Source organism: Theobroma cacao, chromosome 5 (assembly GCF_000208745.1).
Source record: "Theobroma cacao cultivar B97-61/B2 chromosome 5, Criollo_cocoa_genome_V2, whole genome shotgun sequence".
In the NCBI taxonomy this organism is placed as follows: Eukaryota; Viridiplantae; Streptophyta; class Magnoliopsida; order Malvales; family Malvaceae; genus Theobroma; species Theobroma cacao.
The window spans coordinates 4,210,236-4,226,754 of record NC_030854.1 but is presented as its reverse complement, the minus strand read 5'-3'; the positions used below and the strand labels follow the sequence as shown (position 1 = coordinate 4,226,754).

Sequence of the window (16,519 nt, the reverse complement as noted above, 5' to 3'; positions counted from 1 at the left end):
AGCTCTTGAATAGCTCGTATCTTATCTAGGTCGACTTCAATTCCCTTTTCACTTACTATGAACCCTAATAATTTTTCAGAAGTTACATCAAAAATACATTTTGCAGGATTCAACTTGAGCTGAAACTTTCGCAATCTCTCGAACAGCTTTTTGAGATTGTCAATATGATCCCTTTTTGTATGAGATTTTGTAAGCATGTCATCCACATATACCTCTATCTCTTTATGCATCATATCGTGAAACAAAGCTACCATTGCCCTTTGGTAGATGGCACCTGCATTCTTCAATCCAAATGGCATTACTTTGTAACAAAATGTTCCCCACATGGTTACGAATGTTGTTTTTTCCATATCTTCGGGTGTCATCTTGATCTGATTGTAACTAGAAAAACCATCCATAAATAAGAATAAAGCAAGCTTTGTTGTGTTGTCCAGAAGAGTATCAATATGTGGTAAAGGGAAGCTATCCTTCAGACTCGCTCTGTTCAAATCCCTGTAATCGATGCACATTCGAACTTTTCTATCCTTCTTAGGAACTGGAACTATATTAGCCACCCATTCAGGATACTTAGACACCTCTAAGAATCTAGCATCAAATTGCTTCTTTTCTTCTTCTTTAATCTTCAGCAACATTTCTGGCTTCATCCTTGTCAACTTCTGTTTAATAGGTTTGCAATCCAGTCTTAAAGGTAACTTGTGGACAACAATGTCAGTATTAAGACCTGTCATGTCCTGATATGACCAAGCAAACACATCCACATATTCACGGAGCAGTTCTTTTAGCTTCTGTCGTTCATTAAATGACAGCAAGGTGCCAATCTTAACATCTTTTTTTCTTCCCCATTTCCAAGGTTAATCATTTTTGTGAGTTCTTGATGAGGTAAGATCTCCCTTTCCTCCTGTTCCAACATTCTCGACAAATTAGGGGGTAAGCCATAGTCATCCACCTCCTCTTCATTTTTCAATTCATCAATGTTTGGAATTATCTCGAAATCGAAATTCAAATTGTTCTCCAGATTGTCTTCGTGTTCATTATTTAAAGACCTGCAAATAGGTAAAATTGAACATGTGTATGGGCAAGTATTTATTGGCTAAAAGAATAGATGAAAGGAAATATGCAAATAGGTTAATGAATTATGAAACACATTATACATTGCATTTATTTAAATCATGAAGGTAACAGAAAGCCCTATTTAAATAAGAAATTACTCTTAACACCTTTGGGCATAGGCATTTAGATAAAATTGTTCATTACATTTCCAAAGACTTGAAGATGATGGGCAATTCCGTGGCTGTTCAATTGGTTAACTCCTCTCCTGGCAGTACTGGATACACCACAGGGATCTTCTAATTAGATTTTTCATCTTTGATCATATGGATTAATAGCTCACCAAACATCTGTAGAACCTGATTGACCTCCTTCGATGCCTTGGTATTAATGCACCTCGCGGATCAAAAGGTTTCATACAAGAAGGGAATTGTCTTTTTCTCAAATTCTTTCTTTTTTCCCTCAAGCTGAACCATCCTCTTAACCTTCTTTTGGGCTGCCAATTTTCTTCTCTCATCTTTGGTAGGTTTGTACCCCAAACCAAACCTTTTTTCATTCTTGATTGGAGTCAAAGGAGGCTAATTCCTTGTAAATTATTTCCTAACCCCAAATCAGCATGGCATCCTTTACCCACTGTCTGCTTAACCCCCATTTTAGTTGCTACTGACAAACGAAGAGTCGGTATCACTTCTCTTTCTCCCACATAAGTAGCATTAACAAATTCAAAAGATCTGAAAGAGCATTCTGGGACTTCTTCTACCGCCTCTACATAGGGAGCAGATGATGGTTGAATAACTAGTATGTCTTCCTCCGCAGATACACTTATCAATTGGCCCTCAGCTATGAAGTTAACTTTTTGATGAAGGGAAGATGGTATGGCTCTCGCTATATGAATCCATGGACGCCTTAATAAGCAATTGTAAGATGGGGCAATGTCCATGACTTGAAATTGGACCTCAAAAATGCAAGGGCCAATTTTTATCGGTAGTTCAATGTCTCCTACCACCTCCCTTGTGGTCCCGTCGAAGGCCCTTACAAGCATGTGGCTGGTTCTCATATAAGATACATCTATTGGCAACTTGGTTAAGGTAGAGCAAGGCATGACATTTAAAGCTGAGCCATTGTCAACCAAGACCCTAAGTACGACGTGGTCCTTGCATTTGATGGTAATGTGCAAAGCTTTGTTACTTCCCCGACCACCCGATGGAATTTCTTCATCATTAAAGGCAATAAAGTTTCCCACTGTAATGTTTCCCACGATATGGTCCAACTTGTCCACTAATATATCTTGTGCCACATAAACTTGATTCAAGACTTTAAGTAACGCATTCCTGTGTGCTTTCGAATTCAAAAGCAAGGATAATAGTGAGATACGAGCAAGCATTCTGGTTAATTGGTCTACCACACTGTACTCACTGTGTTTGATAAACTTGAGAAATTCACCCGTTTCTTTCTCGGTAACAGGTATTTTAACCTCATTGTTAGGAACAACTGCAGATTCGACAACTTGGTCCTTAAAAAATGTATCTGCTTCCTTCAAAACTCCCTCTCCCTGTGCGGGTTTTCCTTTTTCAACTTTTTTCGCTATCTCAAGGGAATAACATTGCCCACTTCGCGTTATACCCCCCACACCAGTTAGATCTTCAAAAGAAGCTTGGGGGGCGATTGAAGTTGTGCTCAAAATATTACACTCATAATTTCACGGGACAGTCTTATCACTTTTGTAAGGGAACGGGCTGGGGACTTCAATGGTGATACCACTTCTGATCATAGTAGAGATCATATCATTCATCAGGCTCCTTGTTTCTTCATAAAAAATGGTGAGAGGTTTAGGTTTACCCATACTCACCGAATTTGATGCCACGGCAGTTGGGGACTCTTCGTTTATGGTTCCAACCAAATCCTCTTCACCTTCTTCATAAAATTCGATTATGAAAAATCCATCAACTCTTACAACTTACGACGAAAGCTGTCATAAATTTGAATGGAATGTCCAACAACCCCCATATGAAATTTACAAGAATGGGTGAGATCATGCCCTACTTTTTTTATGTTTGTCGATTCTGGAGTGATGACATTTATTTTGGACAACGCCTTAAACACTCTATCCATTTGCATTTGAATCTCGTTGACATTCTTTTTCACCCTTCGAATCATCCCTTCATGTATTGCATTCAATGTCGGACCTTCATGGTTAGGCAAGGGATTCCCATCAACATTTGAATTGTTCTTTTTAGCAAAATTTAAAAGTCCTACCTTAATGAGCTCTTGGACTTTATGTTTTAATGCAGTACAATCCTCTGTGGAGTGTCCTTGAATTCCAAAATGGTAATCACAATGCGCATTCGGGTCATACCATTTTGGAAAAAGAGGTTGGAGTGGTTCCAAAGGGGTTCGAGCAAGGAGTCGATTTTCTATGAGTTGTGGCAACAATGTAATGTAAGGGACTGGGATATGATCAAACTTAAGTTTTTCTAAGGTAGTTTTAGGTCTTCTTTGACCATTACTAGAATTATTGGTTGAAGTTACTGATCTTGGTTGTGGAGCTTGTGGAAGAACATTGGTTTGAAACGTTAGTTGTGGGGCAAGTTGGTACACATATGGGTTTTGTGTGATGTTGTCTATGTTTTGATAGAAGGGTTGGTATAGGGGGTACGGGTAATATGGGTTAAAGTTGGGGGTCTGTTGTCTGTCATGGGCAACTACTTGTACATCACCTTCTTTTCTCTTGGGCATACTCCATTTCTTTGAGCTAGCAACCTCATGCCCTTCAATTTTTCCGCTTTTGATAGCTCATTCTATTATTTCTACAGATAAGACCAAATCTGCAAAGTTTTTTGTGGCGTTGCTAATCAAGCGCTCATAAATAGAGCTCGGAGTGTGTTTATGAACAACACAATCATTTTTTTATCAGTGAGAGGTGGCTGAACTTGCGCTGCTGTATCCTTCCACCTTTGGGCATATTCCTTGAAGCTCTCACTTTGCTTCTTTTTCATAGTCTGCAATAACAACCGATCAGGGGCTAATTCAGCCACATGCTTGTATTGGGCTATGAAGGCTCTTGCTAGATCTTTTCAAGTCTTAATACAATTTTGATCTAGCTGTACGTACCACCGAGTAGCTGACCCAGTCAAGCTGTCTTGGAAAAAATGGATCAGTAGCTTGTCATCATGAGACTGTTCAGCCATCTTCCGACAATACATAGTAATATGTGCCATGAGACACTTTGTTCCGCCATATTTTTCAAATTTCGAAACTTTGAACTTGGCCGGGATCAGTACATCAGGCACTAAGCATAGTTCGGTTGCATCCATGGTACCGAACTTATCAACTCCTTCGAATAGCACGAAGACGCTCCTCCAACAAATCGTACTTTTTCTGATCTTTTTCATTTTTTCTTGTTTGTGATGAGTCTTTTCTTAGTTTCTCTTGCTCTTTTGGATCGTCTAAATCCGGGAAGTGTATTAGTTCAGCAGGATTTATCCCAAAATATAGCCCAAATTGCCCATGAGTAGGTTGATGGCCCATCGGGGGTGGTGCATTATAATAAACGGATGGCATCACTTGAGGGTAGACCCTTTAAGAGGTTTGAGCATGTGGTGGAGTGAACCCTAGGGGATAAGGTGGATCATCCCTTTGGTTTCCAATGTCTTGTGCTGGTGGGTTTTTTAACGGAGCTGACTCTTCTGCAACATTTTTTCCTTTACTTAAGCTTGTCATCAATTCCATCATCTTTGCTAACTGTTTTCTCATTTCTTCTTGAGCTCTTTCCATTCTATCCATTTGCTCTCTTTGTTTTTCTTCCATGATCCTTGATCGTTGACGCGTATTATGAACACGTTGGTCACTTGGCTTAGGTGATCGAGCTATTTTTGGAACCTTATTGTAATCATAAACATGAATTAGATGCATATTTGATGCATGAACGAAATGAAGAAATGAACCCATTATCTTTATTTACAAGTGAAAATACTTATTGTAATGAGATGATGATTTATGCATGTATGAATAATCATGTACTAAAAGTATTCGTCACATGACACCCAACAACAAAGTCATCCATTGCATAAGATATTATCTTTGATTACAATTCAGGAGTCATCTAGAAATATTCACCAATTTTATTATAATGGATATACACCTCACCTAAATACTTAATCAACTGTTGCTCTTGTTTCCCAATTGGAAAGACTTGGCTCCTTAATATGTCCGTCTTCCAAGCCATGCTTCTCGCCTTGTAAGCCACCTCCCTCATTTGCCAAACTAAGTAATCCATCTGGTCGTGTTTTTCTATATAAGCTTGTTTGTAAGATTCACCCCACTCTCGAATTCGAGTGCTCTCTTGCTTGAGGCGTCCATATTCTTGTTGATAAGCCATCATGACCCCTTCGAGCTCTTCATACTCTTGTCTTAGTAATTGGATAGACTTTTGTTGAAATCGCACTTGATTTCTTAGTCCGTCATTGTACGCTTGAAGTTCATCGCCTCGATTTTCTCTTACTTGTATTTCCCTCTGAAGTTCACTGGTTGTGGCAGAAAACTTCCTTTCCCAATCACTATCTATTTTTCGGACCTTCTTTCTTTGTTCAATTACTTATTTCTTCATCTTCTCACACTCTTTTTGGAGGTCTTCATACCGTTGCTTCCAATTAGCATTTTCAGCTTCGGACTTCTTTCGAGCCAACTCACTTTCAAGCAAAGCATCTCGCTGTTTCGGATCAACTAGGCCACGCAATGCATCTTCCTTCGGATATACCACATCCTTAACTTGTTGGACGTGCCATATCTGATATTCGGTAGTTACTTCGTCAGTGTACCTCCCTTGGTCGACTCGACTGGTTTTCTTCCAAGCTCGCGCAATCTCTTCAATCCTTTTCAAAAAGCCCGACTCTCCATAAGCAAACTCTAAAGTATTAAGTCGGTGTGTCATCGACATAAACTACTCTGACCCAAATTGTCTTCTCACCATGATTGAGGCGTAGCTGATTGCTCCCCATGGCCCCATTAACGACACCCAAGGTTCATCTTTGCATTTGTACAAGACCGAGTGATGCGGCATCCACGGAGCTCTCCACGTTACTTTCACACTCACGAGTTTCCGAAGCTTAGAGATCCATTGCTCTTTAGTCCTATTTTCTGGCCATTCACTTTCACAAAATTCTCTGATAGGGGCATTTTGCGGATGAAATGGCTTTCTAAACTTATTAACCCTTCATTCAAAGTGACTTACTATCCAGATGGAAAGAAGTTGTACACATCCCATAAATCGTCCTTCCTTCTTTCTCCGACAATAATTCAGTGATTTGAGAATTTCTGTTAGAATAGAGGGTGAAGGGTTAGCCTTGTTGATGACTTGCTCGAAGAAATCTATAATTCCCAAGACTTTGGGAAAGATCACCAGCCCATAAATTCCCAAGGCCATCACAAGTTGTCCTTGCTCGGTGTCCCGATGCTTCATGATATAGCTACGTAGAAAACTCCATGGGATACATTTATTGTCCCCCTTTTTCCTTAAGTTTTGGTCAACTTTCGCCGGGGTAATACCCATCATCTTGGCTAACTTTTGCTTGTGTTCGGTATTTTGTCTTCTCCAATATATCTTGTTCGGATTATCAAGATCAATTTGTAGGAGAGCCGAGTACTCTTCGATTGTGGGGACCATATCCACATCATTAAACACGAAGCACCTATACGACGGATCCCAAAATTGCACAATGGCCTTCAACATCTTGTTATCAATCTGGACCTCAAGGAGCTGGGCTATGTGGCCATATTTCTTATTGAAACTTGCTCGAGTGGTGGCCCTCCATCTATCCCATATGTCAAGCAGATTGGTGAAGTCATTCTGTTTAAAATCAATGTGGACCTTATCAGGTAGTGATGAGAAGTGATCTTTTGACAAGCAATTTCCCTCACTTTGTTGGGCACTCACCATGTGCTGAGTCACTTCGTATATTCCATCGTAACCTAAAGTTGGCCATGATGACTCCATATATGCAATTGAATCTACTCTGTCAATGGTTATTAGGTGACAAATACTTTTCCTATATGCAAAATTATGATGCAAATATTCATGTGACAAAAAGTTCAAGTTAGTACCGTAAACAAGAATTCCAAAAGATGAATGAAAATAATTAATAACATGATACCTTTATTACTTCACGGAAAAGAATTTAGAACAAGAGGATTATGAAAATTCCTTCATGTGTACCTAGTCAAAAGGTATTTCTTACGGGTGAAGCTCTACCTAAGCAAAGACGACTCTCGATATTTTACATGCTGAGTTTGGGTTGAAAATGGAGCTAAAGGTTCCCAAATTGCTCCTCACTATAGTCCACACGGACTAGTAAAGCACCTCGGTCCTCACCTATTACAAGCTTCAAACGGACTAGGTTCGATTTGAGTGGGAGTCTTCACTAGCCCATGCGGAGGTTATCACCTCACGAGAGCGTAGCTACTTAACTCCCTCCTAATTAAGGACAAAGCCTAGGTGGAAGGCTTATGCAAGAATGCAAGATGTGTAGTGTGTGAGAAGGAATATACTGACCTTGGACCAGTAATTTCACATTCCCGTTATCTTAAATTTCTCGCAATTATTAAAAACAGTGAAGTAATAATAGCAAAATAACTGAATGCATTAAACAAAAATATGCAAAATTGATGCTAGGGAAAACAACAAATTATTTAAGGCTTAAGATAACTTATGATTAATTAATGGCTTGACTCTCGATATCCCTAGTGGAGTCGCCATCTATCGTAACATGCGGGTCTGGGAACCCGACCGCCAGACGCGGATGAAAATTAAAGTTGTTTAGTAGTCGCCACCAATCGTCTTTTATTTAGGTGCGATTGGACAGCTATTAACCCGATTCCAATCAACGAAGTCCTAAACTAATTTTAGGTTCGTCGAAAGAATAAGAACTGATCCATGTTTTTTAGAGATGGGTTCGAGAGTGCGGTTACGCACGGAGAAGGGTTAGCATCTTTGTAAGGCCTGTTCCCTGAACGGTACCATTTAATCTTAAGTTATTCTATTATTGCCTACTTTTGATTTAATCCCCGCTTATTAACTGATTTTTTATTAAATTGACTAACCGAGTCTTTTATTCAGTTTTACGTATGCTCATGATACAAGCGTAAAATGATGTCGTGACTTGTTTATTTTAAATAATGGGGTTGGTAGTCTTTTATTGGAAATTATTCGAAGACTATCCCGACGCTTTGGTGAAGTCTCGAAATTTTCCTCACCTAGAGATATCCTCGAAAAAACTCGTCTTTACAAGTTTTTCGGGAAAATCCCATCATCGGAACTCCCGTACTATTTGCAAGATAAACGTGGCATGCTATGACAAGATAAAATGATGATATCTACATGCACGCGTTTATTAACTTAGGTGGTTCATAATTCACCCAATTATGTGTTTAATAATTTATCATTTTATTTATATATTTATTATTATTTGTTATTTTTTTTCATGGATTATTTATTTTTTATATCTTTTTTTGTTTTCTATTTAAATCCATATCCTTTAATTAACATTGTTGATTAATATTTTACTTGATTATATAGCTTATCAAATAAATAATTAATTAATTTTTAAACGATTAAATTACCTTTATTTAGTAATATTTATTTAAGCGAATTAACTAATTATATTAATTTAAATTCATATGCAACATTATATAAATTTTCTTTTATATATATATTTTTTAACAACGATTATTTGACTTAACGGGTATGGAGTTTAGAGTTCGGATTTATCCCGACGGTTCGGTGAAAATTCGTCTCAAACTTCACTCTCAAAAAAAAAAAATCCACCCAAAAGAGGCAACTCTTTACCCTTTTTAGGTAGTAGTACTCAAATAACCGTTCCATTATTATTATTATTTTTTTGAATTTTTATATTTCATGAGTTATTATTTATTTTTATTATTTTTTTTATTTTGATTAAAATAAACATTCATATTATATATATATATATAACCTTTCTTAATATGGTTTAAATAAAAAAATGCATTTATTTAACAAAATGGGTTAGACCCAAAGTTAATTGAAACAAGCCCAAACCAAAGAGAAAGTTATACCTTTTCGGGCTCAGATTAGCCCAGATCTATGACCCACAGAAGGCCCAAAACTGCACCGTGAAATTCGTTCAGTAAGCCCGCAATATTGCTCCTCAAAACGCACCGTTTGGTCCTTGTAGAGTCACTTGAAACAGCACCGTTTAGGCCTTGATCTTTCAATTTCCCCACTCCACTAAAACGACACCGTTTTGCTCTCCTCTGTTTAGTATAAAAGCTTTTTTTTTTCTTCTTCCTTATTTTCACCTTCCTCTTTCTCTCTCTAGCCGGTCACTCTCTCCCTTCTCTCTAAAATTTTCTTTTTCTCTATCTCTTCAAACTCCTCCCCCTTTTGCCTTTCTAGCCAATCGGCGGTAGCCCCACCTTCGCCATCATCGGATCTGGCGTCGGCAACACTGCCTTGATCCTTTCCTTTTCACTCGACTGGTGTCAAACCTTCCCTCGGCCAATGACGACCCCCTCTCTCTCTATTCGACGACGGCATAAAACCTGAGCTTAAGCACTCCCACCGACGGCACCAAACCCCTAAAGCTTTTCTACCTAACCGGTTACCAAAACCCCCTCAAAATCTATTCCTAAAAAAAAAGAGCTACAAATCCTAAAACCAAACTATTTTCCTATTCTCTTTTTTAATTCTATTTTTTTGGGTATTTTTTTGGTTGTGGATTTATGATTGTTTCTGGCTGCTAGACTAGGATTTTTTTGATCTTTTCTGTTGCTAGGGATTTTAGGGTTTTTTTTCGTTTTGAAATGTTTTCTCTTCGGTTTTCAAAATCTGCCTCGCGATTTGAAACCTTCTTTTTTAAGAATTGGATTGTCCAAAAATTTGGACAATCCAGAGGTGAAATCATGCTCTTTTGAGCATGATTTCACATATCTCTGGCAATTAAGAAGGGTTGGTAGCCGGAGGTGACCAGTCCTCCCCAAATTCGACTACCTTTCAGAGGCATTAATGCCCTATAATGATGGACTGAAGAAGGGGCTGAGCACACGCTCAGACCCTTCCTGTTCATTCATCATTTTTTATTTTTTATTGATTTTATTATTTTTATTTATTTCTTATTAATTTGTTTGGATTTTTTAAATTATATTTTATTATTATTTATTTTTTTTATTTTTTGAAATAGGTGTCTACACCAACATCATTGAAAATTTGGCCAGTCATCTGATCAGATGCTTTCAGGGCAGCAGCCACAGCTTCTGGTGGGGTATCTTCAAGTTTAATCATATTTGTCTCTTAGACACCTTAACGTCCCAAACCATCGTAATCCCCTCCAGCTTCATAACCCTTCCTTCCAGCTTCTTTGTACTCTTTGCCTCTCAGGTTATTCTCTTCCATTTTCTGTCTAGCTGACTCCGTTGTTTCACTCTACTTTTCCTGAATAATCATTGAGTATTAATGAAAGTTACAAAATAAAAAAGAAAGTTGGAATAAATAAGATTCATCACCTTGGTTTTCTCTGCAGTCTCTAATGCCTTCTCTTTCGTTTCTTCTGTCTTTCCAGGGAGGAAGCCCATAGCCCTCCTTGCAGCGACCGCGGCTGAGTCTTTCAACTCCCCAAGCTTACTACAGTGGTATCCTTACTCTCCTTTGCTTTCTCAGCAGTGTAATCTTTGTACTCGTTCATCTTCTCCGCAGTAGTATCTTTTCCGTCTTTTGCCTTCTCCGCTGCATATTCTGATCCTTGTTTTGCCTTTTCTGCTGCTTCCTTGGCCTTCTTAGATGTCGCGTCCTTTGCTTCCTTGGCTTTCTCTGCTGCATAGTCCTTGTACTCGGACGCTTTTCCCATTGCAGTATCCTTTGCTTCCCTAGCCTTCTGTGCCGCATAGCCTGTATACTCAGAAGCCATTTGCGCTGTGGTACCTTTTGCCTCCTTGGCTTTCTCAACTGCATAGTCCTTATACTCAGCGGCCTTTCCCGTTGTTGTGTCCGTCGCTTCTTTTACCGTCTGCGCTGCATAACCTGTATACTCAGCAGTCTTCCTAGCTACGGTGTCCTTTGTTTCCTTCGCCTTCTAGGCAGCAGAATCTTTCGTCTCCTTTGCCTTCTGCGCGGCAGAGTCTTTTGTCTCCTTTGCCTTCTGGGCGGCAGAATCTGTCTAAGTTTTACCTGTTACCGAGTCTTTCGTCCCCTTTTTCTTCTGGGCCGCAGAGTCATTCGTCTCCTTTGCCTTCTGGGTGGCATAATCAGTATACTCAGCAGCCTTTTGCTATGTGGTGTCCTTAACCTCGTTCGCCTTCTGTGCGGACTCCTTTGCTTTCTCAGCAGCATAGTCTTTGTACTCAGCAGCCTTTCCCCTGGCAGTGTCCTTTGCCCTCTGAGCTAACTCCTCCGCTTTCTCAGATGCCTGACTCGCCTGCTCTGATGCCTCCCTGGACTTTTGCTCTAAATACTCCTTATACTCACAAGTCTTTTCCTTTGTAGTGTCCTTTGCTTCAGCTTCCTCTTTCGCCTTCTCGGCTGCATAGTTTTTGTATTCCCCCCTCTTTCTCGCAGCTTCATCCGTAGTTTCCTTCTCTTTCACAGTGGTATTGTCTTTGTACTCCTTAGCCCTCTCCGTTGCTTCATCTTTGGTCTCCCATGTGTTCTCTGCAGCTAGATCGGCTCCTTCCCTTGTGAAATCCTCTGCCTCGTGGCTCTTACCAACGACAGCTGCTTTGGCATGCTCGTGCGTGCCTTGCACAGCCCTCAACACGGTCCCAATAACTCCTGGCCTTTGTTGCTGTTGCTGCGGTGATTGATCCAACTCCTCCTTATAGACAACTCTTTCGTCATATACTCTTCCTTTGTTAACATCCCGAAGATCATCCGCTGCTTGTCTCGCTGCTGCCTCTGCTCTTTGTTCTATCTCTTGCCTTGTCGCCATTGCTTTTTCAATCTCAATCAAACCTCAAACAGGAACTCACTGGAATAACACAAGAACAACTCAACTCTGATATATCAATATATATTCACGAGGAATACTTGTATGATGTTTCGCTCTTTATATTTCTAATTTTTTCAAACTGGTGAATGCACGCGAACGACCTATATACAATTTGCTTCAATACAGTGAACATGACACGTATCGTAATGAGATGAGGGTTTGACACGTGGAAGACATGCTGATGAAGGAAGACGTGTTTGCTTGCATGCGAATCCCAGTGATGCCATTAAGTGGTGGACGGATGCTACTGCGTCTGGGAGATATCGATGATGCCTAATGCAAATGCTTCATGGCCATTAGGCAGATTCTGTTTCATCCGCTGTCAATCCACTTGTCGTACCACGTGCCACGTGGCAAATCATTTTTTGATGTGTTGTGAACTTGTGATGTTGTCTCCAACGCTTACCTTCTATTCCTTCAATTATCTGTTTGGTTCTAGTTCTGCAGCATTATTAGCCGATCGTACTGTAAGCAGAAAGTTGATTCTGTTTCATGAAAATTAAATTAAGTTATTCAATTAGAAATTTCCACAATAATGAATAAAAACTCCAAATATTTGTACAAGAATATAAATCAAAAGAAATAATCATTAGTAAAGTTAGACTAATCAACCAGAATGTCTTATCACTCCCCAGGTTTGACAACATTCGGGAGATCATTAATAAGACTATATCATTTTACAATCTCAGATAATGCTACAAATACATTTGAAACTTATGGTGGCTGTTTACCATACTTTCCTCTTATGTATCTTTCTCCCTAATATAAGCACTAATTCCAGGCAATATTTGAAACTCACCAACTTCAGGCTTGTACAGTTTTGTACTAGATTTGCCTAGAGACTGGATAACAAAGAAAACGGGCAATCTCGAGTTGCATCAGATTTCAAAGAAAGCAGTTAGTGCTAGGTAGAGAAATATTCAAGCTAAACATTTAGTCTGTGAATTTAGTAGGAGCTTATCCATTATGGCCATCCAAGCAATTATAAATCGTGTTTAGGAACAAGAAACTGAAATCAGATTGAGCCTTTGAGAATCCCATATATGCACCTTTACTTGAGTACTTGATACATTCTAGGTGTTGGACCTTGAGCAATAAATATCAACTCAATTTCACAAAAATTAGAAAAACGAGTTTAAGTCAACAATGATTATAATATTATTTATTTAAGTCAAATAAAAAAAAAAGTATATATCAACAAATATAACATGTAATAACTAAAAATAAAACACGTTATATATACATTAAAAATTCTCCACTGTTAAGAAAGAAATCACGGGACAGAATCCGAATATAATTAATTCACAATGAAAAAAAAGCAATTACAAAATTTAAAATCTCATGATGTCTTTTTGCCCAAAATTTAAGCATAATAATTATTGAAATAATACAATAAAGTTACTACCAACCCTCACTGGATTTAACAAAATATAATAATTCTCTCTGATCAAAATTCTCCAAAACCCATCCCAGCAAAGACTAATAATTCTCTTGCTGATCTCTTCCAGGAGCAAAAGTTCTTGAATTTTCTTATATTTGTATTGCTAACCTTTGATTGTTTCATTTAATGTACAAAAGTGCTGAATAGTCATGATGTAGCAGAGCTTTCCCTGCTATCACTGGATGAATAAAAATACCATTTACCACAAAAAAAAAATATTTATTTGCAATTACAAGTTTGCTCAACTACATCATCAAATTGTAAAACAATTTTCTTTAAATTATGTATTCTGTTACGCACCGGCTGGGTGAAAACTTATTATTTTTACAAAGATGGAGTAGTCTATTGATTCATCAATCCAAAATATTTCCAGGTTCATTACTGACTTTGACATTCAATCTTCTAAGCCAAATAGAGTGAAGGATCATATGGAATACATCGAACCTCTTGGGAGTCACATGCAACTCGAAATGCCTTCTCACTTGGACCACTCTCTTCTGCATTTTTATATACTGCCTTTCTGGTATACTCATCAATATTTTCTTCAGATTTGGAATATCTTCCAGGGAAACCGTCACAGAGAACATCTTCCAATTCAAGACATCACTAAATGGCGACACCTAACTTTTCGAAATCAGCACTGGAACACAGCCATTGTACAAGGCCTCAACAACTCTCGGACTCGCAACTTCATAACCACTGGGGCAAAGGCAATACTTACTCTGCCTCATTAGATCATAGTAAGGTACTCGTTTTGGAAGGTAATTGTGAACTCTAACATCCAGATCCTTTTTCTCCCAATGCCTAAACAGCATTGGTCTTACAAAACCGTGATTCCCCCCTGCAAAAAATGCCAGGATTGTACGCTGTGATGGAGACGGCCCGCCAATCAAGCCCTCTAGCCTACTGCTTTTGAGACTAATTTCTGGAATGGACACGTCCTTCTTGGGGTTGAACCTCTTGGAGGTGTTTGCATTGCACAGAGCACGGATGGAGTAAACTAGTTGCAGGCCCCTGAAACAAAATTATAAGTAGTCCGAAATTAATGGAACATTATTTTAGCATCATAGTTCTGTTCTCTACTGTAAAGCCGAAAAAGCTAATTACCTAGTCATGGCAAGAAAGCATGAAATGGTCAGCGCCAAGGCTTCGATTCCAGAAGGGATATTTCCCTGCAATAACGTTTATGTAGTCTAAGACGATCCCCCCTAAGCGTTTCATAGGCGTACCCCGCACCCAATTATATTGGCGCATCCTTGTTACGCTGTAAGGAAGGTAAAATACATGGGCTTTCTCAGGATTGTAGGTTCGGAACTTTTTATTAACCTCCTTCTTATTGATAAACTGTCCTTCTATAGTGTACAACAGCCTGCAAGGACCGTCATGAAATAGTGGAAGCTCCCCTTCTTTGTAAACATATATCTTGAACTTTTTTTCCATTTCCAGGTAGCTCCTGTCATTGCAAACAAGAAGCAGAAAGTCCTGGAATTAGAGTAGGAAGCACTACAATATAGTAAAAACCATGAAAAGTTCTCTTAAGTACACAAAATAGCATTGAGATTGTTTCCTTACCTGGAAACAAAAGGCAAACACTGACCTTGTTTCCTCAATAAAGATGTAGTGTAAAATCGAAACATTTGCTTACTTAATTTTATTATTGTGGGAATGACCAACTCCGAAATTACTCTTTCCTTTGTATCTAAACTGCAAAATCAAGTTTGGTTCAGTTATTGCTCCTAGTGCAAGTGTTGCTAAGATTTTTTTTTTTCTTTATGCTATGAATTTAGCTAGGAAATTGGATAATTAGGAAATGGAGAGGGGGTGAGGTAGACACGGGCTGCAATTTAACAAGGCCACCCTCAGCTCATAGGCTTGAACTGGACATGGGCGACTCTTAATATCCACCACCAAACCCACAGGGTGCAGTGATTGCACAACTTTTGGGCTACAAGACAGGGCCTAGATGTGGGGTGAGGAAACACTTACAGGTCCACACTATATTTCATCAGTGTCCAAATGCAGGGCAATCTTACATAAGACAAGACAGAGGCATTGGGAAATTGAGAACCTTCGTAGGCCATGTTTGCCCCAGCAGGGCTTGTTGTTTCTATTGGATTCCCATTGCAGTTGGAGTGGCTTGTCTTTTCTACAAATTGTAGTGCCTTCCATTAGCTTGACGGGCTGGTCCAATAAAGCGACTTGGAGCATGCAAACAAATTTAGCATTACTCCGACGATGCAAAATTCATGTGCGTGGAGATAGTAACTCCCCTATCGCAGCCTTGTGATCGACAAGCCAAGTTAAGCTTGGATGGAGATTAAGTTGAGGTTCTTTGATACTAAATGAGTGGCTCTTAGCATTGTTAACTTCGAAAATGTTTGGAAATGAATTATTTCTACTTTTACAGAAGATGCATATCGATGATAGACAATCACCCCTAAAACTCTCTTACAACAAACAAATTACTGATTTTCAAGTTTCATTTGGAAGTAAAACAGAAATTTGTATTTTAACTTAATAATAAAGGGATTGACTCAAAAAATGATGTAAAAACTATATATATATATATATATATATATATATAATAATAATATATATAATTCTTGAGCAAAAGAGAAGGAGAATATGAAATATGCTAATAACCTGCTAAAGATGATGGGATACCTATGAAAGCATTTGGCATTCCTGTATATGGGGCCTATTAGGATAGTCTTGAATTAGGATTTAATTAGGATTGTTTAATTCTAATTAAATTAGTATACCTTATGAAATAGTCTTTGAATCTAGTTAGACTAGAATAACAATTCCTAATTTTATTAGGATAAGATTCCTAATTATATTAGGATAAGGTTATTTTATTTGGCACTATAAAAGGACCCTATGGGTTAAAGAATAATAATCACCTAGATTTAGAGAGAGTGATTTAGGTGTACGTGAGATAAGGGTTATGAGTTTGAGAATGTTCTTGTAATCTCTTGATTTTTCTCTTAGTGGATTTTTCTCTGTTGCTGTGCCCGTGGAC

The 16,519-nt window shown here is 38.6% G+C and overlaps 2 protein-coding genes and 1 pseudogene across 2 annotated transcripts; all 3 read right to left on the bottom strand.

Moving 5' to 3' along the window:
- LOC108661911 (PERQ amino acid-rich with GYF domain-containing protein 2-like) lies at window positions 4,627-5,977 on the bottom strand. Its single transcript, XM_018120900.1, has 3 exons — window positions 5,685-5,977; window positions 5,189-5,570; window positions 4,627-4,926 (listed from the first exon to the last, which is right to left on the bottom strand). Exons 1-3 carry the CDS (start codon window positions 5,975-5,977, stop codon window positions 4,627-4,629), a joined length of 975 nt encoding a protein of 324 aa, XP_017976389.1.
- Window positions 10,241-12,496, bottom strand: LOC18598123 (annotated as a pseudogene).
- Window positions 13,846-15,038, bottom strand: LOC108661910 (probable glycosyltransferase At5g03795). The gene is given in 2 exon segments (XM_018120899.1): window positions 13,846-14,511; window positions 14,609-15,038. Coding segments are annotated over 2 exon segments (990 nt in total). The 5' UTR covers window positions 14,938-15,038; the 3' UTR covers window positions 13,846-13,850.

Coding starts and splice junctions, on each gene's coding strand:
- LOC108661911 (XM_018120900.1), bottom strand. CDS start 5,977: ATGACACACCGACTTAATACTTTAGAGTTTGCTTATGGAGAGTCGGGC. Junction 5,571..5,684: donor AATGCTAATTGGAAGCAACG/GTATGAAGACCT, acceptor TGCCACAACCAG/TGAACTTCAGAGGGAAATAC. Junction 4,927..5,188: donor TGATTAAGTATTTAGGTGAG/GTGTATATCCAT, acceptor GATTACAATAAG/GTTCCAAAAATAGCTCGATC.